Source organism: Grampus griseus, assembly GCF_964374135.1.
Source record: "Grampus griseus genome assembly, chromosome: 2".
NCBI lineage: Eukaryota > Metazoa > Chordata > Mammalia > Artiodactyla > Delphinidae > Grampus > Grampus griseus.
Genome location: NC_139018.1, coordinates 93285460 through 93308544, shown reverse-complemented (window position 1 = coordinate 93308544; position 23085 = coordinate 93285460). Strand labels below are relative to the sequence as shown.

Sequence of the window (23085 nt, the reverse complement as noted above, 5' to 3'; positions counted from 1 at the left end):
ATTTTTTGTTCTAGTTCTGTGAAAAATGCCAGTGGTAGTTTGATAGGGATTGCATTGAATCTGTAGATTGCTTTGGGTAGTAGAGTCATTTTCACAATGTTGATTCTTCCAATCCAAGAGCATGGTATATATCTCCATCTATATGTATCATCTTTAATTTCTTTTATCAATGTCTTATAATTTTATGCATACAGGTCTTTTGTCTCCTTAGGTAGGTTTATTCCTAGATATTTTATTCTTTCTGTTGCAATGGTAAATGGGAGTGTTTTCTTGATTTCACTTTCAGATTTTTCATCAGTAGTGTATAGGCACGCCAGAGATTTCTGTGCATTAATTTTGTATCCTGCAACTTTACCAGATTCATTGATTAGCTCCAGTAGTTTTCTGGTAGCATCTTTAGGATTCTCTATGTATAGTATCATGTCATCTGCAAACAGTGACAGCTTTACTTCTTCCTTTCCGATTTGGATTCCTTTTATTTCCTTTTCTTCTCTGACTGCTGTGGCTAAAACTTCCAAAACTATGTTGAATAAGATGGTGAGAGTGGGCAACCTTGTCTTGTTCCTGATCTTAGTGGAAATGCTTTCAGTTTTTCACCATTGAGGATTATGTTGGCTGTGTGTTTGTCATATGGCCTTTATTATGTTGAGGAAAGTTCCCTCTATGCCTACTTTCTGCAGGGTTTTTATCATAAATGGGTGTTGAATTTTGTCAAAAGCTTTCTCTGCATCTATTGAGATGATCATATGGTTTTTCTCCTTCAGTTTTTTAATATGGTTTATCACATTGATTGATTTGTGTATATTGAAGAATCTTTGCATTCCTGGAATAAACCCCACTTGATCATGGTGTTTGATCCTTTTAATGTGCTGTTGGATTCTGTTTGCTAGTATTTTCTTGAGGATTTTTGCATCTGTGTTCATCACTGATATTGGCCTGTAGTTTTCTTTCTTTGTGACATCCTTGTCTGGTTTTGGTATCAAGGTGATGGTGGCCTCGTAGAATGAATTTGGGAGTGTTCCTCCCTCTGCTAAATTTTGGAAGAGTTTGAGAAGGATAGGTGTTAGCTCTTCTCTAAAAGTTTGATAGAATTCGCCTGTGAAGCCATCTGGTCCTGGTCTTTTGTTTGTTGGAAGATTTTTAATCACAGTTTCAATTTCAGTGCTTGTGATTGGTCTGCTCATATTTTCTATTTCTTCCTGATTCAGTCTTGGCATGTTGTGCATTTCTAAGAATTTGTCCATTTCTTCCAGGTTGTCCATTTTATTGGCATAGAGTTGCTTGTAGTAATCTCTCATGATCTTTTGTATTTCTGCAGTGTCAGTTGTTACTTCTCCTTTTTCATTTCTAATTCTATTGATTTGAGTCTTCTCCCTTTTTTTCTTGATGAGTCTGGCTAATGGTTTATCAATTTTGTATATCCTCTCAAAGAACCAGCTTTTAGTTTTATTGATCTTTGGTATAGTTTCCTTCATTTCATTTTCATTTATTTCTGATCTGATTTTTATGATTTCTTTCCTTCTGCTAACTTAGGGTTTTTTTTCGTTCTTCTTTCTCTAATTGCTTTAGGTGCAAGGTTAGGTTGTTTATTCAAGATGTTTCCTGTTTCTTAAGGTGGGCTTGTATTGCTATAAACTTCCCTCTTAGAACTGCTTTTGCTGCATCCCATAGGTTTTGGGTCGTCGTGTCTCCATTGTCACTTGTTTCTAGGTATTTTTTTATTCCCTCTTTCATTTCTTCAGTGATCACTTCGTTATTAAGTAGTGTATTGTTTAGCCTCCATGTGTTTGTATTTTTTTACAGATCTTTTCCTGTAATTGATATCTAGTCTCATGTTGTTGTGGTCAGAAAAGATACTTGATACAATTTCAATTTTCTTAAATTTACTAAGGCTTGATTTGTGACCCAAGATATGATCTATCCTGGAGAATGTTCCATGAGCACTTGAGAAACATGTGTATTCTGTTGTTTTTGGATGGGTCCTATAAATATCAAGTAAGTCCATCTTGTTTAATGTATCATTTAAAGCTTGTGTTTCCTTATTTATTTTCATTTTGGATTATCTGTCCATTGGTGAAAGTGGGGTGTTAAAGTCCCCTACTATGAATGTGTTACTGTCGATTTCCCCTTTTATGGCTGTTAGTATTTGCCTTATATATTGAGGTGCTCCTATGTTGGGTGCATAAATATTTACAATTGCTATATCTTCTTCTTGGATCGATCCCTTGATCATTATGTAGTGTCCTTCTTTGTCTCTTCTAATAGTCTTTATTTTAAAGTCTATTTTGTCTGATATGAGAATTGCTACTTCAGCTTTCTTTTGGTTTCCACTTGCATGGAATATCTTTTTCCGTCCCCTTACTTTCAGTCTGTATGTGTCTCTAGGTCTTAAGTGGGTCTCTTGTAGACAGCATGTATATGGGTCTTGTATTTGTATCCATTCAGCCAATGTGTGTCTTTTGGTGGGAGCATTTAGTCCATTTACATTTAAGGTAATTATCGATATGTATGTTCCTATTCCCATTTTCTTAATTGTTTTGGGTTCGTTATTGTAGGTCTTTTCCTTCTCTTGTGTTTCTTGCCTAGAGAAGTTCCTTTAGCATTTGTTGTAAAGCTGGTTTGGTGGTGCTGAACTCTCTCAGCTTTTGCTTGTCTGTAAAGGTTTTAATTTCTCCATCCAATCTGAATGAGATCCTTGCTGGGTAGATTAATCCTGGTTGCAGGTTTTTCTCCTTCATCACTTTAAATATGTCCTGCCACTGCCTTCTTGCTTGCAGGGTTTCTGCTGAAAGATCAGCTGTTAAGCTTATGGGGATTCCCTTGTGTGTTATTTGTTGTTTTTCCCTTGCTGCTTTTAATATGCTTTCTTTGTATTTAATTTTTGACAGGTTTTTTTTTTTTTTTTTGTGGTACGCGGGCCTCCCACTGTTGTGGCCTCTCTCGTTGCGGAGCACAGGCTCCGGACGCACAAGCTCAGTGGCCGTGGCCCAGGGGCCCAGCCGCTCCGCGGCACGTGGGATTCTCCCAGCCTGGGGCACGAACCCACGTCCCCTGCATCAGCAGGTGGACTCCCAACCACTGCGCCACCAGGGAAGCCCTAATTTTTGACAGTTTGATTAATATGTGTCTTGGTGTATTTCTCCTTGGATTTATCCTGTATGGGACTCTCTGTGCTTCTTGGATTTGATTAACTATTTCCTTTCCCATATTAGGGAAGTTTTCAACTATAATCTCTTCAAATATTTTCTCAGTCCCTTTCTTTTTCTCTTCTTCTTCTGGAACCCCTATAATTCGAATGTTGGTGCGTTTAATGTTGTCTCAGAGGTCTCTGAGACTGTCCTCAGTTCTTTTCATTCTTTTTTTCTTTATTCTGCTCTGCAGTAGTTATGTCCACTATTTTATCTTCCAGGTCACTTATCCGTTCTTCTGCCTCAGTTATTCTGCTATTGATCCCATCTAGAGTATTTTTCATTTCATTTATTGTGTTGTTCATCGCTGCTGCTTTTATCTTTAGTTCTTCTAAGTCCTTGTTAAATGTTTCTTGCATTTTGTCTATTCTATTTCCAAGATTTTGGATCATCTTTATTATCGTTATTCTGAATGCTTTTTCAGGTAGACTGCCTATTTCCTCTTCATTTGTTAGGTCTGGTGCATTTTTATCTTGCTCCTTCATCTGCGGTGTGTTTTTCTGTCTTCTCATTTTGCTTATCTTAATGTGTTTGGGGTCTCCTTTTTGCAGGCTGCAGGTTCGTAGTTCCCGTTGTTTTTGGTGTCTGTCCCCAGTGGCTAAAGTTGGTTCAGTGGGTTGTGTAGGCTTCCTGGTGGAGGGGACTAGTGCCTGTGTTCTGGTGGATGAGGGTGGATCTTGTCTCTCTGATGGGCAGGTCCACGTCTGGTGGTGTGTTTTGGGGTGTCTGTGGACTTATTATGATTTTAGGCAACCTGTCTGCTAATGGGTGGGGTTGTGTTCCTGTCTTGCTAGTTGTTTGGCATAGGATGTCCAGCACTGTAGCTTGCTGGTCGTTGAGTGAAGCTGGGTGCTGGTTTTGAGATGGAGATCTCTGGGAGATTTTTGCCATTTGATATTATGTGGAGCTGGGAGGTCTCTTGTGGACCAGTGTCCTGAAGTTGGCTCTCCCACCTCAGAGGCACAGCACTGACTCCTGGCTGCAGCAGCAAGAGCCTTTCATCCACACGGCTCAGAATAAAAGGGAGAAAAAGTAGAGATAAAGAATTAGTAGAAGTAGGAAGAAAGAAAGAAAGAAAGAAAGAGAAAGAAAAGGAAGGAAGGAAGAAGGAAAGAAGGAAAGAAGGGTGGGAGGAAGGAAGGAAGGAAGGAGGGAAGTAAGGAATAAAAGAAAGAAGGAAGATAAAGTAAAATAAAATAGTTATTAAATTAAAAAATAATTATTAAGAAAAAAATTTAAAAAAACAAAAAACGGATTGATAGAACCTTAGGACAAATGCTGGAAGCAAAGCTATACAGACAAAATCTCATACAGAAGCATACACATACACACTCACAAAAAGGGGAAAAGGGGAAAAAATCATAAATCTTGCTCTCAAAGTCCACCTCCTCAGTTTGGGATGATTCATTGTCTAAAGGAGGGAAGGGAGGGAGGGAGGGAGGGAGGAAGGGAGGAAGGAAGGAAGGAAGGAATAGTAAAATAAAATAAAGTTATTAAAATTAATTAGTAAGAAAAATTTTTTTTAAAAAAACGGACGGATAGAACCCTTGGACAAATGGTGGAAGCAAAGCTATACAGACAATATCTCACACAGAAGCATACACATTCTCACAAAAAGAGGAAAAGGGGAAAAAATCATAAATCTTGCTCTCAAAGTCCACCTCCTCAGTTTGGGATGATTCATTGTCTAAAGGAGGGAAGGGAGGGAGGGAGGGAGGGAGGAAGGGAGGAAGAAAGGAAGGAAGGAAGGAAGGAAAAGTAAAATAAAATAGTTATTAAAATTAATTAGTAAGAAAAAAATTTAAAAAAAAAAACGGACGGATAGAACCCTTGGACAAATGGTGGAAGCAAAGCTATACAGACAAAATCTCACACAGAAGCATACACATTCTCACAAAAAGAGGAAAAGGGGAAAAAAAATCATAAATCTTGCTCTCAAAGTCCACCTCCTCAATTTGGGATGATTCGTTGTCTGTTCATGTATTCCACAGATGCAGGGTACATCAAGTTGATTGTGGAGCTTTAATCCACTGCTTCTGAGGCTGCTGGGAGAGATTTCCGTTTTTCTTCTTTGTTCTCACAGCTCCCAGGGGCTCAGCTTTGGATTTGGCCCCGCCTCTGCGTGTAGGTCGCCGGAGGGCGTCTGTTTCTCGCTCAGACAGGACGGGGTTAAAGGAGCCGCTGATTTGGGGGCTCTGGCTCACTCAGGCGGCGGGGGAGGGAGGGGCACTGCGTGCGGGGCGGGCCTGCGGCGGCAGAGGCCGGCGTGACTTTGCACCAGCCTGAGGCGCGCCGTGCGTTCTCCCGGGGAAGTTGTCCCTGGATCCCAGGACCCTGGCAGCGGCGGGCTGCACAGGCTCCCCGGAAGGTAGGTGTGGATAGTGACCTGTGCTCGCACACAGGCTTCTTGGTGGCGGCAGCAGAAGCAGCCTTAGCGTCTCCTGCCCGTCTCTGGGGTCCGCGCTTTTAGCCGCGGCTCGCGCCTGTCTCTGGAGCTCCTTTAAGCAGCGCTCTTAATCCCCGCTCCTCGCGCACCAGGAAACAGAGAGAAGAAAAAGTCTCTTGCCTCTTCGGCAGGTCCAGACTTTTCCCCGGACTCCGTCCCGGCTAGCTGTGGTGCACTGACCCCCTGCAGGCTGTGTTCATGCCACCAACCCCAGTCCTCTCCCTGCGCTCTGACTGAAGCCCGAGCCTCAGCTCGCAGCCCCCCCCCGCCCCGGCGGGTGAGCAGACAAACCTCTCGGGCTGGTGAGTGCTGGTCGGCACCGATCCTCTGTACGGGCATCTCCCCGCTTTGTACCCCGCACCCCTGTTGCTGTGCTCTCTTCCGCGGCTCCGAAGCTCCCCCCTCTGCCACTCGCAGTCTCCGCCCGCGAAGGGGCTTCCTGGTGTGTGGAAACCTTGCCTCCTTCACAGCTCCCTCCCACTGGTGCAGGTCCCTATTCTTTTTTCTCTGTTTTTTCTTTTGCCCTACCCAGGTACGTGGGGAGTTTCTTGCCTTTTGGGAGGTCTGAGGTCTTCTGCCAGCGTTCCGTAGGTATTCTGTAGGAGTTGTTCCATGTGTAGATGTACTTCTGATGTATCTGTGGGGAGGAAGGTGATCTCTGCGTCTTACTCTTCCCCCATCTTCCCCTCGTCCGCCTCTATGGTTTTGCGGCAGGCCGATTCTTAACCACTGCGCCACCAGGGAAGTCCTATTCTAAAATTTTTAGTGAGACAAAGTTTGTCATTAAGAATGTTATAGTAGGCTTAAATTTTCTAAGTGTTTTTATTCATATTATTTTTTTGAGTGCTAATAACAATTTGCATAGAACTAGTACTTTGTAGTCTTAGAGAGATTTTTCATGTCCAATAGATGCTATAATTCTCACAATAGCTCTTCGAACTATGAATTATAGAAAATCACAACAAAATAGACTTTAAACTTTGCAAATGTAATTATTGGTAATAATTCCTGTTACCACTAGATGGCCCTCTCAGCATGTACTTTTGAGCAAAAGTAGCAAGTTTATAGACAGTTTGAATTTCCTCTATAGATCTTATTAAAAGACATTTTAATTGGAGTTAAAAATGGTTTATATCAGGTTATATGATAAGCTTTTTTAGAAGTAGTAAAGAAATTCAAGGTGGAATTTATTAGTGGGAGTTCTTTGGTTTTCTTCTCAAGAAGAACGGAGTGTTAAACTAAATGGCATTCAGTACCATACACATAATATATTTTCAGTAAGTATTTTAAACATTAATTAAAATTTATTGAATTTAATTAGACTTCTCCATATGCTTGTGGAAAACTTATTTGCCACACCAAAAAAGCAACCTTTTCTGCTAAGCCTTTAACTGATCTTATGTAAATCCAACACTTTATCGCTGAAGATTTAATATAGAGGTAACGAACTAAGTAAACTGAGGGCTCGACATGGAACTATGGTCCCCTTGGTCAATTTTGTTGTCCTAACTCAATTGAGTTCCTCTAAGGGTCCGAAATATTCTACTATGATGTGCATGTTCCTGTCCAGTGAGAATCAGGAGTGAAATTGCTACAGTTTGGTATTTTTGTCATCTTAACTTTCACTAAATTTCTTGACAAGAAAATTAGAACATCTTTGATTTTGGTCTTACTTGATCTCACATGTATTTTCTTCCATTGATTTTCAATATTATTACCTCTATTGCTCTTTTATAATAAATATTTTGTATTGCCCATTTTACTAACTTGAAATGAAAATCATAGTTAATATTATCTATCTGCACAATTTCAACAAATCATTATGATGCCCTAATTTTAATGTAAAGGAGAAGTAGAAGGAAAGCAATTTATAATAAAATGTGTATTTCAATATGTAAGTACTGGAGCAGACTACACTAGATGAAACAAGAGGTAGTCAAATGCTTGCGCCTGTACATAGAATGACTATGAATCACTGTGAATGGGATAGCTGTGAAAGCTGATTATAATACATATTGGTGATTCAGATACCCAAGTGGCATTGGCATTGGTGACATGATTTTCCAAAATGGTGAAAAACTCTTAGTAAAGTTCTGAATAAAACAAAGAGATGCATTGTTGCAGTCTAGAAAATTTGGGGTGCATTAATATGTGGGAAAATTCGTTTTGTTTACATATTAGTTAAGTTCTAGTCTTAGATATATTCAGTGGGACCTTTGAAAGTCAACAAGACATATGACAATTCTTTGCCATACCGGATTGTTTCCTGCATTGTTGGACCTCTAGTATCTCTGGCACTTGCCTTTTAATTGCTGGTAAAGTATTCATCCCATCCCTCTTCCCAGTAATCCCTAAAATGCCTCTATATAAATCCAGAGGATCCTCTAGGGGGCAGTGCTGCTAACATTGAGAACCACCAATTTAAAAGTATCTAGCTACATTAATCTACACACCTGTATTTCTCATGGAATTTCAAAACCAAAGTAACTTAAGCATCCTAGGTCCTTAAATATGATGTTTTAAATAGTTAAGAAAATTGCAGAATTATGTAAGAAGTTGATTTGTTCAAATGCATCACTGTTTTGTTGCAGTTCTTATAAGCAGATCAATATGTTTGCTATTTTAGGTCCCTAGTAGCCTCCATAGTCTTTATTTTTTCCACTCTTTCTGTTTAGTAAGTCAGTAGTATATAACTTTCTGTAATGTCACTGTTTACTTATTTAACAGTCACACAATTTGTCCCTTAAAAAAACCCCATTGTTTAAATTTGGAAGATATTACAGAAACTTTGTGAAATGGAGGCAAATTTTCCCATAATCATACCACCCTAACAACTGTTAATATTATCAGTATTTTTTTCTGTATATGCATATTTTGACGTTCAAAAATTAGTTTTGTGTCTTTTCACTCAACATGGCATAACTTTTCAATATTATTATGTAACTTCAAAAATATTATTTTAAATTACTGCATCCTATTCTGTTAGGTTCCACAAGTTAACTATTTTCCTACCTTTAGTTTGTTCACATTATAAAAACATACACACATATTTTTTATCTGTTTCAGTATATTTTCATTTTTCCTTTAGGATAGGTCTTCAGAACTGGGGTCATTTATTAGGTCATTAGGATTAGGCTAATATTTAACAAAAGTTACATTTTTTTTATAACTTCTGTTAAATATTGCAAATTGACTTTAAAAGTTATTTAGTTCACATTTTTTGAGCATCAGTGATACTGAACATGTTTAGTGAATTATTTCTATTTTCTCTTTTAGAAAGTATGTGGTCTGCCCTTTGACTATTGATCTGTTGGGTGCTTGGTGGTTTTTTTTGTTTGTTTGTTTTCTCTTTTCGAATCAGACCTTTTAAATAATATTTCAATGTTTCTTACATTCATTTTTATGCTATCTTTGATTTTAGTTTGATTATTTTATTTGTATTTTTATGAGACGACAGTTATCTACTTGTACAAGATAGTATGTGATATCAAGGAAAGAACATGGATGTGGAGTCAAGAAATCAGGGTTCTGGAAGGAAATATTTATAATACATATTATATCTGACAAAGCACTCATATCCAGAATGTATATAAGAATGCTTACAGCTTTGCGCAGTGGCAGTATCGTAGCCAATGAGGTTTATCCGAGGCGCGATTATTGCTAATTGAAAACTTAAAAAAAAAAAAAAAAAGAATGCTTACAAATCATTAAGAAAAAGGCAGACAATCCAATTTCTAAAGAATGAGGAAAAGCCCTAAACCACCACTTCATAAAAGATATCCAGATATTTAAACCATCTGGCAGTATGTATGCTGAATGAATGCAGATTGATTTTATATTACTGTGTAAGACATATTTAAAAATGTGTATTTGGGGGAAATACTTACTTCATTGTAAAACCAGGTTAATATTAAAATTTGGTCATCCAGACTATAGAACACTGTCTTTGTTAGTATGGCCAGTTTAGATTTTACTGTATTTCTGTAGAAGAGAGATCAGTTTTTTTTTACCTTATTCTGCCTTTAGTAGGACATTATTATTTCTGATTCTTTTGCCTATTGAATATGCTATTAATTTATATCCAGCTGGTACATATTACCTCGGAAAAATCCTTCGTTAAAGAACAGTAATCTCTTGATTTTAGTGCTTTTAGTGGGATTAAGGAATATTTTGGGTTCCAGTGACTCCACCAATGTATGAATGAGAGAATGGGAGGAAAAAGGAAAGGAAATCAGACATTCAAGGGTGAAAACGTTGTGAATGTCACAAAAAGGCATAAAAGACCCCCCACATAAAACCCACAAGTGCATGTGGTTATTTTTCTTATTCTTCACCATAGGATATATTATGAATTATTTCTATTCTTACAAAGAGAACAACTATAAAAAATTCTTTCCTGTTTGGTGACAAATGCCTGTTTTGGACATGTACATCTCACCTAATCATTGTGTGAGCCTCCCAGTATTAACATCTGCTCCTGGTCACTCTTTTTATGTTTGGTTATTTCTGTGTTATGAAATCTACTAAAAAATACAATAATTTAAGCACAAACTTGTGTTCTTTTGGGGACATTTTTTAATCAACCTTTAATAAACCCTTTTAGATTTCCTAACACCTCTAATTATGTGATGCATTTTGTTCCTTTCTGGTATAAATAACCTCTCCAAGCTCTGTCAACGTTCTTCTCACACACATACTCCTTTCCCCTCTTTTCTTGAGTAATTCCTGTTCATACCAGATTGGGATATACTAATCAACCTGACATTCCTCTGTTATAATTTATTTCCCCTCAACTCAAAGAGTATTCACTTTTTGAGACAAATTCATACCTGAGGCACATTTTTTCTTGTGTAAATTTCAGGGGTTCCATATCTTCCCATCCCCACGACCTTCAAATTCCACCTGTTTGCCTTTCTTCCAGATACATATAACGTCACTCAGTAGTCTTTCTGGATTTGGGAACTTTCTTCTTCTAGAAGTGTCATCTTTTGAATTTGAGCATTTCTGATACTTTCAAATCTTTCTTCCCCTATGTACTCCTGACATGATCTTTCCTTAACACATATTTCAATATTTCTTATTCAAGATGACACAAACACACATACACACACACGCACACACATACACACACACACCCATCCTAGGCTGTGACATTTTCAGATATCTTGTATTCAGGATGTGGGGCATACTTACCTTTATAGGTTCTTAGTGAGACACATACTCTATTGATAATACTGTTAGATTCTCTTTTCATTATTTTCATTGAATGTGAATTGTGCCTTTTTTTAAATAAATAAATTTTATTTATTTATTTGGCTGCATTGGGTCTTTTTTTCTTTATATTTATTTATTTTATTTATTACTTATTTTTGGCTGCATTGGGTCTTCATTGCTGCGTACGAGCTTTCTCTAGTTGCGGTGAGCGGGCTTCAGTGGTTGTGGCTCGCAGGCTCCAGAGCGCAGTCTCGGTAGTTGTGGCACACGGGCTTAGTTGCTCCGCGGCATGTGGGATCTTCCCGGGCCAGGGCTTGAACCTGTGTTCCCTGCATTGGCAACGGATTCTTAACCACTGCGCTGCCAGGGAAGTCCCATGCATTGGGTCTTCATTGCGGTGCATGGGCTTCTCATTGCAGTGGCTTCTCTTGTTGCAGAGGCTTCAGTAGTTGTAGCACGCAGGCTCAGTAGTTGTGGCTTGCGGGCTCTAGAGCGCAGGCTCAGTACTTGTGGTGCATGGGCTTAGTTGCTCTGTAGCACGTGGGGTCTTCCTGGACCAGGGCTCGAACCCATGTCCCCTGCATTGGCAGGTGGATTCTTAACCACTGCACCACCAGGGAAGCCCTGAATTGTGCCTTTTTCTGAAAGAACTTACATGCACATTGCCTGTATGAGGGTTGAAAATACTTATTTTCAAATTCTGAGCACATTCACTGTTGCTAAAAAAATTTATGGTAGATTTATTTTAAATTTTGTACCACTTAAAGAGGATAATATATTTACCTTATTTCTATTTACATTTGTGAGAAAACTTTATTGCTGCAACTCCTCCAGTGAAAACAGTTTGTTGCTAGTTTTAAATTTTAGACAAGCTTTCTTTGCCACTTACCTCTTCTATTTTTTACCAGCTGTGTTCGGAGAATTCAAATTAATTTTATTATCCTAGTTAAAAATTTGATAAGAAAGAAAAATCTGTTCCCAAAATTCAAATAAAAATTGCTTTTATATGATCTGTAGTTTCAGAGGAACTATATCACAACCTTTTGAAGGTCTAATTGAGAACTGACTTATTAGTGAAGATAGAAGGGAAAAAATTATGTCATAATGTATAAATGGAGATGTTAAATTCATCTATGTTCTGTTTAGATGTCCCTGGTAGATTTGGGAAAGAAGCTTTTAGAAGCGGCTCGAGCAGGTCAAGATGATGAAGTTCGTATTTTGATGGCTAATGGAGCTCCTTTTACTACAGACTGGGTAAAGAATGGTTTTAATGTTGTGGGGTTTTTTTGTTTTTTGTTTTCTCCTCCTCCTCCTCCTCCTCCCCCTCCTCTTCCTCCTCCTTCTTCTTCTTCTTCCTCTCATTTTTGAATTTTTCCAGTTAAAAGTTTAGTCAGTATTGTGTTTATAAGTGGTGAAAATTTAATTTTTTTGCAAATTTGTTTGCAATTTTAGAATTATAGCTTGCTTTTAAAGAGAATGGTTCATATACTTTTTTTTTATAATAGACCACCTTATCCAAATATTCTGTCCACACATGGGTTTTTCTTTAAATTACGGAATTCAGTAATGTAGGATGAATGTAAAATGTAGCTGCTTGGGATTTAATTTAAAGGCCTTATAAATAGCACAGGTAGAATTTACAATTCAGAAAAAGCAAATTTGGTGTTAATGTTATAATTGATTCTAAAAAAGGAAAAATGTTTGCATTTCAATTGATACTTGTAAAACTATTGCAAACATCACTCAGAAGGAAGAAAGGAATGAGAAGGAGTTCTTAGTAATTACAGAAGGCAATTGTGAAGAAGACAGAAACCATAACTCTGTTTAATTCTGCAGGTAAATCAAAAGGGATATTCTTGGGAATGTGGAGGGTTAGGAATATGGATTAACTCTCCCACTGGTAACAACTAAAAACTCCAGAGTTTTGATTTTGTTGTTTTTAGCTTACTTGTTCCATGTTCTTTTTAAATTTTCATTCAAAACAATTTTTTTTTATTATGGAAAATTTCAAACATAAATCAACCCCTGTATACCCTTCAAAAATTATCAAATCAAATGAATCTTATTTCCTCTATAACCCCATTTACTTTCTTTGTTTAGTATTATTTTAAAGTAAATTTCAGGAACCATTTTGTTTCATCCATAGCTTTCAGCATCTGTCTTTAAAAGATAAAGATTTTTTGACTGAGTATATTAAAAAAAAATCTTAAGGGCACTGATGAGTTAGAAAGAAAGTAAGGGATTATCAAGCTGAAAAACTAAGCAAAGGCCATAACCCAGAGAAATTTCACCCTTAGAACATTTGCTAACTCAGTAAATTTGCCAGTTGGTGTTCTACCTCCCCGGCATAGGTTACTTAAGATAAAGACCTGAGACTGCTCATAGAGGGAAGTCTCCTAGAGATCCTTTCCCCATAATACTGGAATCCTAAAGAGATGTACCTTCATTGTAAGGGTAAACCAGAAATACCCCCTCCATCCTCCTATCTGATCCTGCCCCTGCCCCTGCCCCTGTTGTTAGGATACTGCAAGGCAAATGAACTGGCTTGAACTAAGGTACCAAATGGAGAGAGGAAAAATGTTGTTGACGAGAATTTGGAGTCAAAAGCCATCCTTTGCACACATTTGTGGCCTTAACTCATAAATACTTATGTATTCTGCAAAACTCTGAACTGAAGAATGAATTTAAAATTATCTTTGGACTAGAGGTTACCCTTGGTTCCTGACACAAGCAAATGAATATCCTTTTTGGAGGAACCTACCTTCCTCCCAGGCTTCATATCTACAAATGAAATTCCAAGGAAAATGAACAGTCAAAAATAACTGAACACTGGGACTTCCCTGGCAGTCCAGTGGTTAAGACTCCGTGCTTCCACTGCAGGGGGTGTGGGTTTGATCTGTGGTCGGGTAATTAAGATCTCGCATGCCACGTGGTGCGGCCAAACGAAGAAAAAAACCCAACAAAAACTGAACACACAAGGACACAAGGCAGCTTGGACAATAACCCACTGGAACAACTGACAACATAAGCAGACCTATAAGGACTTTAGATAAGATTTTAATAGCAGATTAGGAATAGCTGAAGAGAAAATTAGTAAACTGAAAAACAAAAAAAAAATCATTCAGAATGCGGTGCAGAGAAAAACAAAAAAATATAAAAGATGTCAGGAGTCATGAAGCCTAGTGTATTAGAAAGTCTAACATATATCTAATCATAAATCCACAAGGAGAGTGAAAATAGGGATGAAGTAATTTTAAAAGATAATGGTTTAGCTTTTCCAAGACTGATGAAAGATGGCAGCTCACAGATTTAAGTAGCCCAGAAAATCTCCAGCAGAATCAATAAAAATAATCTATATCTAGACACATCATAGTGATCCCGTAGTACATCAAGACAAAAAGAGCCTTCAAGATACCAATGAGATATCACGTCACACCTGTCAGAATGGCTATCATCAAAAGGTCTACAAATAAATGTTGGCAAGGATATGGAGAAAAGGGAATCCTCGTGCACTGTTGGTGGGAATGTAAATTGGTGCAGCCCCTATGGAAAACAGTGTGGAGGTTCCACAAAGAGCTAAAAATAGAACTACCATATGATCTAGCAATTCCACTCCAGGGTATATATCGGGAAAAAATGAAAACTCTAATTCGAAGAGATACGTGCACCCCAATGTTCATAGAAGTACTGTTTACAATAATCAAGATATGAAAGCAACCCAAGTGTCCATCAACAGGCAAATGGATAAAGATGATGTGGTATGTACATGTACAGTGGACTATTAGCCATAAAAAAGAAAGAAATTCTGCCATTTGCAGGCAGCAATGTGTATGGATCTGGAGAGTATTATGCCTAATGAAATAAGTCAGAGAAAGACAAATACTGTATGATACCATTTATTTGTGGAGTCTAAAAAATTAACAAATGTGTATAGCAAAACAGAAACTGGACTCACAGATACAGAAAACAAACTAGTGGTTGCTGGTGGGGAGAGTAAAGTGGGGAAGGATGAAATAGGGTATAGGATTAAGAGATATAAACTACTATGTATAAAATATATATGCAATAAGGATATATTGTATAGCACAGGGAATTGTAGCCATTATTTTGTAATGACTGTTTTTTGGGGTTTTTTTTGCGGTACGCGGGCCTCTCAATGTTGTAGCCTTTCCCGTTGCGGAGCACAGGCTCCGGACGCGCAGGCTCAGCGGCCATGGCTCACAGGCCCAGCCGCTCCGCGGCATGTGGGATCTTCCCGGACCGGGGCACGAACCTGTGTCCCCTGCATCGGCAGGCTGACTCTCAACCACTGCGCCACCAGGGAAGCCCCTGTAATGACTTTAAATGGAGTATAATCTATAAAAATACTGAATCACTATGCTGTACACCTGAAACTAATATAGTATTGTAAATCAGTTATACTTCAATTAAAAAAATACCTATAAACCCTGAAAAAAAAAGACAAAAATCTTAAGAGAATTAGTGTCCATAATACATAGGGATTCCCATGACAGTGATGAAAAACAAGACAAAGAAGATAGGGCAAATGACTTGATATGGTACTTGACTAAAGAGAATGTTTGAATAACCAATAAATGTGAAAAGATGCTCAGCTACATTAATGATTGGGCAAATGCAAAGTAAAATCATGAAATACTATTGCTTATCCATCAGATAAGCAAAAACTAAACAAAAAAGTCTTTCAGCACCAACCGTTGGTGAGGAGATCCATAAATTGATAGAAACATTTTAGAGAACAGTTTGGCAGTACCTAGTAGATTTAAATGTGTACATACCCTCTGGCATAACTATTGAACTTCTAAGAATATTTCCAAGGGAAGTTCTTGTTCATGTATAAGACTGTTTTTAGTAGCAGCATTATTCATAATAAAAAACTGGAAACCTTAATGCTCAACAGTGGATTGGCTAAATTGATTATGGCTTATTCATTTGGTAGAAAATCATAGAGCAGAGAAAATTAGTGAACTATACTTATATTCATCAATGTGGGTGAATCTTATGATATTAAGCCAAAGAAGGCAAGTCTCAGAGAAATACATGCAATGTGATTCTATTTAAATAAAGTTCAGAGCAGGCAAAACCAAAGTATATTATTTAGGGATACATAGTAATTTTTTAAAAAGCAAAGTAAAGCAATCTTTATTACAAAATTCAGACTAGTAATTACCTCAGGGGTTGGGGGAGGGGCTTATTAGGGAGTGGCACGTGGGAAGATTCTAAATTGCTGGTTATGTTTTATTTATAGACTGTGATGGTATTTACCTTATTTTCCTCCTTCAAACTACATATATGTACGTATATATATATTTTGTATCATCAACCAAAAAGGTAAGGTCTCGAGAAGAAAAAATTACAAAAGAAACCATTTTATCACACTGAGCAGAACTCATGGTTGCTAAATAGGCTATGGAGATATTTCATTAAATATTAGAATTTAAGAGTATAGAAAGGGCCAGTTTTAGAAAAGTATGATAGAGCATGGAGGAAGAAAGGATTGTTTAAAAATCTTCTTTAATCTGCAGGAATGACCTTCCCTTAAAAATACAAGGCTTTTAATAGTAATAAAATAATTATTCCCAGGGTAAATGATTTCCATTTTTACCATATATTGAGAGCACATACCTAGCTTTGTATTATGACTCTTACTTGTGTGACTTCAGGCAAATTAGTAACCTCTTTGTGCCTTACTTATTTTCTTAAAATTTTTAAAACTTTTTATTATAGTTGATTTACATTGCTGTATTAGTTTCAGGTGAACAGCAAAGTTAATCAGTTATACATATATCCACTCTTTTTTTTTTTTTTTTAAGATTCTCTTCCCATATAGGCCATTACAGAATATTGAATAGAGTTCCCTATGCTATAAAGCAGGTTCTAATTAGTTATCTGTCTTATATATGGTAGTGTGTATATGTCAATCCCAATCTCCCAGTTTATCCCCCCCTTATCCCCTGGTCATGCCTTAGTTTCTTTTACTGCCAAATGAGGATAGTAATAGTACCTGTGTTTTGAGGAGATTAAATGATACAATAGGTGTAAAGGTCTTAGAATAGTGCTTGCTATGGAAAGTGCTTAAATAAAAACCTTAGTTGCTATTATTACAGCAGTGGTCTTAGCAAATTGCATGTTCTAGTGAACTATCTTGGTTCTTTAGAACATGAGTGGCTTGGTAATCAGAGAGTTGTAGGGACTTTTTGTGCTTCTAAGTGCATGTGATATAATGTAATTCTAGTTTTCACCTATTAAAAATTATACCTCTGGGCTTCCCTGGTGGCGCAGTGGTTGGGAGTCCGCCTGCCGATGCAGGGGACACGGGTTCATGCCCCGGTCCGGGAGGATCCCACATGCCTCGGAGCGGCTGGGCCCGTGAGCCATGGCTGCTGGGCCTGAGTGTCCGGAGCCTGTGCTCCGCAACGGGAGAGGCCACAATAGTGAGAGGCCCGCGTACCACACACGCACACACAAAATTATACCCCTGATAAGGCTCTTCTTCACATTTTAGTATGTACTTCTGTATATTTTGAATGTAGCATGACTAGGCCACATGGAACCAATTTCAGGAGAACTGGGCTCTCTTTTGGTTCGTTTTTTAAAATTTTCATTGGAGAATAGTTGATTTACAATGTTGTGTTAGTTTCTGCTGCATGTTTTGGTTCCGTCTTAACTCACCTTTGGCAAGTGCACCTCACATCAGATTTTTTCCTTGAAAAATGACTATATGAACTCCTTTAAAAAGATCACTGAGGTGCTTTAATTAATTTATTTTTAAGTCCTAGAAATAGTTTAATGTAAAAATGTACACTGTTACAATTATTTGATGTGAATTTCATAGATGAAAAGTTTTGTGTGAATGGTGTGAGGAAAACTTTCTAATGCTCAAAAATTTCTGACCCTAATTATGTCTATTTCCTGATGAAATTAATTTTGTTTAGACTATCTGATAACAAAATAAAGAAAGCAAGTTTGAATTAAATGAAATATTGTCATTTCTTCCTCACTGAGAAATGAATGGGAATTCTTGAAGGCCCCTATGAAGAGACTGTGATCAGCAAAAATTATTCCTTTTCAGTTTTGAGTTACTGTGTAAACATTTGATATAAAGAGAATCTGTTTGCTCTGTAAACAGAATATATAAAGTAGAAGATAGAAGTATATTTTAAAATGACTATAGATGTGGATTTTTTTTCTTGTGGTATAGCTTGGAACTTCTCCACTTCATCTGGCAGCACAGTACGGACATTATTCCACCACAGAAGTACTACTCCGAGCCGGTGTAAGTAGGGATGCCAGAACCAAAGTGGACCGAACGCCGCTGCATATGGCAGCTTCTGAGGGCCATGCCAGCATAGTGGAGGTTTTGCTTAAGGTATGTGTTCTCTTTTTGCACTTTGCTTTTGAAAGTAAGACCCCAAAGGCTATAAAACCATAGTGGTTTTATAAGAGGGAGAAGGGAACTAGTTTTGTTACTGACAGGGTTCTTGGACTCCTTAAGGCCAGACAAGTAATTCAGGCAAGGCTTTATTAGGACTTGTGCTGTAGCACTAGGGAGCGAAAACAAGTATCAGGTTCCCTTGCTCGCTCCCTGACAGGGGAGGAGCTGGTCCCTTAAATGCAGTGAGGGTAGGGGCCAGTCCAGGGGTCACGTGGCAAGGGTGGCTTGGGTGGTCTGCCCACCCCCTTAGTGGTGCTGTATGCAGTACCCTGCTTTTGCTCCCAAGTGGGTTTGGAAGTTGGCAGAAGTGGCAGTTGGGTTTTTGGTCTTTTGTATCTTAATTGTTCATAATTTGCCCCAACTGCACATGCACGCAGTTATTTTTAGTCCCTTATATTAGTTTCTTTGTATTCTGTCGCTGGAGGAGATGTTTGTCCAGGTGCAAGCACTGCAGCAAAGGGTCCCAGGTCTGAGCCTGTCTCTGTTTTATTGAATGTCTACTTTTTTCCCCCATGTTATCTCATTTTTTGTGTGTAAGCATTCATTTGAGTGAAAATTATTTTAAAGTGTTATTTTGTGGGGGGAAAAGCTTCCTCATTGTATGTTTTTAGTTAAGTCAGACAATTGACTTCTTAGATCTTGGTCTTTGCTGTGGTGAGGGACTACAGCTTTGTCTTACTCAACATATTTAAAACGCACATGGAAGGGAATGTTAGGCTTGAATAATTAACAAACAAATAATACAGGCAGGGCTTTTTCTTTAATCATCTAAATGCCAAAGAGAAAATTCTGAAACAGAGAGTGATAGATTTAGATATTCTTAATTCTTTTTATTCTGGCCTCTAGATCAACTTATCCAAAAAACATACAATATAAGCCACAAGTACAAGTCATGTGTAATTCTAGATTTTGTATAGCTACATTAAAAAAGTAAAAACAAAATAATTTTAATATTATATTTTATTTAACTCGGTATATATAAAATATTATAATTTCAACATGAAATCAATTTAAAAATTATTGAGATGTTTTACATCCTTTTTTTGGTGTGAGGTCTTTGAATTCCAGTGTGTATTTACATGCACAGCATAACTGTATTCGGCTACACGTGTCTAGTGACAACCGTAATGGATAGTGTATCTCTTGATAGCTCCCTGTTAATTCATTATATTGCACTGGTTTTGAAAGCAAGGGATATTTTTGTGTAAATAAGGAGCTGGAGGGTTTTGGAGGAATGTTCATAGTTTTCCTTCGCACCTTATGCCATTCTAGCCCTTCATACTCATGGCTGGATGACTGAAAAAATAATTGCTGTACGCCTAAGAAATTAGAAGGAATGCAATTAGGAAAGCCAACATGATAGGAAACTGATTACGTGACAGATGTGTGGTGATTCCTGGAACATGTAGATCATTCAACACACAAAAATAAAGAGTTGGTCATATTAGTAGCAAAGTCTTGGTTTAAAGCACAGTGGCTAGTATTTTCATATCAGGACTTCTTTATATTTCGTATTTTAGAAATTTCTTATTTTGAAATATTTGTATAGCATGGCGCTGATGTCAATGCAAAGGACATGTTGAAGATGACAGCTCTACACTGGGCCACAGAACACAATCATCAAGAGGTGGTGGAACTCTTAATCAAATATGGTGCTGATGTACACACGCAAAGTAAATTTTGTAAAACTGCGTTTGATATTTCAATAGACAATGGGAATGAAGATTTAGCAGAGATACTACAGGTAACTTTTGGCTTTTAATTTAAGAAAATAAAAGGATCTCTGTCATATGGATGATTTGAACTATTTAGCTTGTAGTTTTTCATTTTGGACTTATTTTGGACAGTCCTATTCCTTTTTCACTTCCTCTTTGTTCATTGCTGTTCATTTTCCTAATTGTAAGACCACAGTCTTTGCATGTAACATTAGAAGATTAGATAAAGTGATTACTTTCAGTGTTTGTAAGGTTCTGAATTCCCTTCTATACATTTTAGTCTATTAATTATTTTGATGCATGTTTGGATACCTTATGGTTTTTCAAGTCTGTTATACTTCCACTAACATTTTTTTTTAGGAATCATAATCATGTCCCCTCAGTGAGTGATGCAGTCTTCATCATTCTGATTGGTTTCTTTTATTTTTTCACCATCCTCAAAAAAATCTGTTTGTGAACATAGTTATTTATGGTTTTTGGACAAGTTTTCCTACTAACCAACATTACTTCTCTTTTCTTTAGCTAGACAACATTGATGTAAATTTTCTTCTTTACTTACTGCGTCTTCTTGCCTATCTTCTTGTTCTCCTTCCCAGTAGAACTCTTCTCTAAGACTATCTGAGTCTGTTGAACTTCATCTAGTTACTTAAAAGATGTTATGTGTTCAGGAAAATAAATTTTGCTGTGCTTCTTCCAATTCTTTTACTCCCAAGAGTGCAGTTTGGAGCCTAGGGTTGAGGATGGAGGACAATTAACTGAGAAGGATGTGCTTTATATAGGTAGTGTTATATATTGCTGAATATAGTAGAGAACATAATTTGATTTAAGTAATTTAATTTCTGTAGCTGCAGGGCAGCAGAATATCTTTCAACTGTGTTCTATTTATATATAGAACACAGATTTTTTTTTTTGGCCCCACCGCGTGGCTCGCGGGATCTTAGTTGCCTGACCAGGGATTGAACCTATGCCCTTGGCAGTGAAAGCGCAGAGTCCTAACTGCTGGACCACCAGGGAATTCACTCAACTGAGTTCTATACAATCCTTTCAGATACCTACTTCGCCTCACATGGGATTTTGCTGCTTTACCTAATAGGGGAACTCAGGATATAAATACATATCTATGATTTACCACTATACTTTCAGTAGACCAGAAACAAAGATTTCCATTTGTATTATATGATTCTTAGATTACAGGATGTTACATTAAAAGTCTGTCCTATATGTTCTGGTTATAATTCTGAAAACACTGTGGTAATTTGTCCTCTAGATTGCTATGCAGAACCAAATCAACACAAACCCAGAGAGTCCCGACACTGTGACGATACACGCTGCAACACCACAGTTTATCATTGGACCTGGAGGGGTGGTGAACCTAACAGGTCTGGTATCTTCAGAAAATTCATCCAAGGCAACAGGTATTGAGATGCATATAGGATAGCTGTTGGGATTTTATGCTTTAGTAGGTATTCATCCTTTTAAGAAAGGACTGTTGGAGAATGAGGGTAAGATTATATCAGCCACCTTGGTTTTCTTTGTTATAATTGGCAAAAAAATTTTTATGAGGCAAAATAATCTAAAGAAAGGTGATATTGCAAAATGTACTGCAGTATTACCTTTCAAAAGTTAATGCTATCCAAGCTCATTTTTCACAAAACTAATATTATCTAAGCTTCATTTAAGAGTTGAATAAAGTAAAACAGATGATCAGAAAAATTCACTAGATTAAATTCCTTAAAAATTCAAACATGTTTTCTCCTTTATCGTAGATGAAACGGGTGTATCTGCTGTTCAATTTGGAAACTCCTCTACATCAGTATTAGCTACATTAGCTGCCTTAGCTGAAGCATCTGCTCCATTGTCCAATTCTTCAGAAACTCCAGGTTAGAAAAACGAGTCAAATGTGTACATCGAAAGTTGGAGATTCAAATATTTGCACAGGCCAGGAAGGAAATTTAAAAGACTAAAGGGGGCAGGGTTGAGGTTATGGCCATCTGAGGAGAGTGGGGCGGGGCAAGGGTGCATCTCCTACTCAGCTCTAACTGATTATAGTAAAATGCTCAGTTAGTGTTGCCAGACTCTGTTTTTTTCAACGGAAGCTGAAAATCTGGATTTTTAAAAGAACATTAAATCTTGGCAATTATTTAAAATTAAATTAAGATTAAAATTAATTAAAATTAAAAACAAACTTGTGTGGTTCACAGAAAACATGTCTGTGTACCCCATTTGGCTTTGTTTTACTACTCTGACTTTTTGTATAAATAAATTAGCTAAGTATATATGAACCTGCTGTCTTTTTCATAACTTTTAATTTTTGGCAGCTCTATTAGAATGACATAAAATCTTAGTGACTGACAAAACTAGGAAATAGCACACCAACAACCACCATTAAAGTATAACTTGGGGTTAAATGATTACAAACAGTATTAATAGCTGGTTTGATAAGGTTTACCTTTATACTTAACCAAAATAATTCTTGCTATAATTATGTAAGTAAAATATTTTTTTAATTAGGGAATTTAAAAGACTCCACAAAATTATTTTTCTTACTGTAGTTTAAGCCATTTTATTTGGACCAATGCTTAAGAAAGTAAAGAATAATTTGTTGTCATTATTTAATTTTTTTTCAAAATGTGACTAATAATAATAATAACAGCAACAGTTCGCTGCATGTTTACTGTGTGTGCTATGCACTATGGCTGATGTTTTACACGTCTCATTTAATCCTCACCAAAAAGATCGAAGGTAGATATTACTGGATTTGACTCTTCAAGGTGATGATTGGATGATGTATTTTTTGGTGGTGGGGGGGTGGTTACTTATCTCTCGGCTTTCTCCCCCCTCTCTCTCCCTCTCTCCCTCCGTCTCCCCCCTCCCCCCTCCCTCCCCCCTCCCTCCCCCCTCTCTCCCCCTATGCCCCTCAACTAGTAATAGTAAACATTTATTCATTCTCCAGCTTCTTTAGCATTGTAATCAATGTTTGAATCTAAACCTTTATATTTGGGAGTCTTAAGATTTTTCTGAATCACTTTTGGCCATTAACAGCTACGTGTATCATCCTATTGACATGCT

General features: G+C 37.4%; 1 protein-coding gene across 3 annotated transcripts in view; it reads left to right on the top strand.

Annotated features, from left to right (window-relative positions):
- GABPB1 (GA binding protein transcription factor subunit beta 1) overlaps positions 1–23085 on the top strand; it is a gene marked incomplete at its 3' end in the record, with an annotated part of 79858 nt that overhangs the window by 32558 nt on the left and 24215 nt on the right. Inside the window, exons 2-6 of one of the 3 annotated variants that reach the window (XM_082649025.1) lie at positions 11995–12102; positions 18068–18235; positions 19851–20045; positions 21284–21395; positions 21783–21896. In XM_082649025.1, the coding sequence (XP_082505151.1) occupies positions 11995–12102; positions 18068–18235; positions 19851–20045; positions 21284–21395; positions 21783–21896 (697 nt within the window). Of the gene's footprint in view, positions 1–11994; positions 12103–18067; positions 18236–19850; positions 20046–21283; positions 21432–21782; positions 21902–23085 lie in introns of those variants that run through there. The other 2 variants (XM_082649024.1, XM_082649026.1) reach the window with 2 other exon arrangements.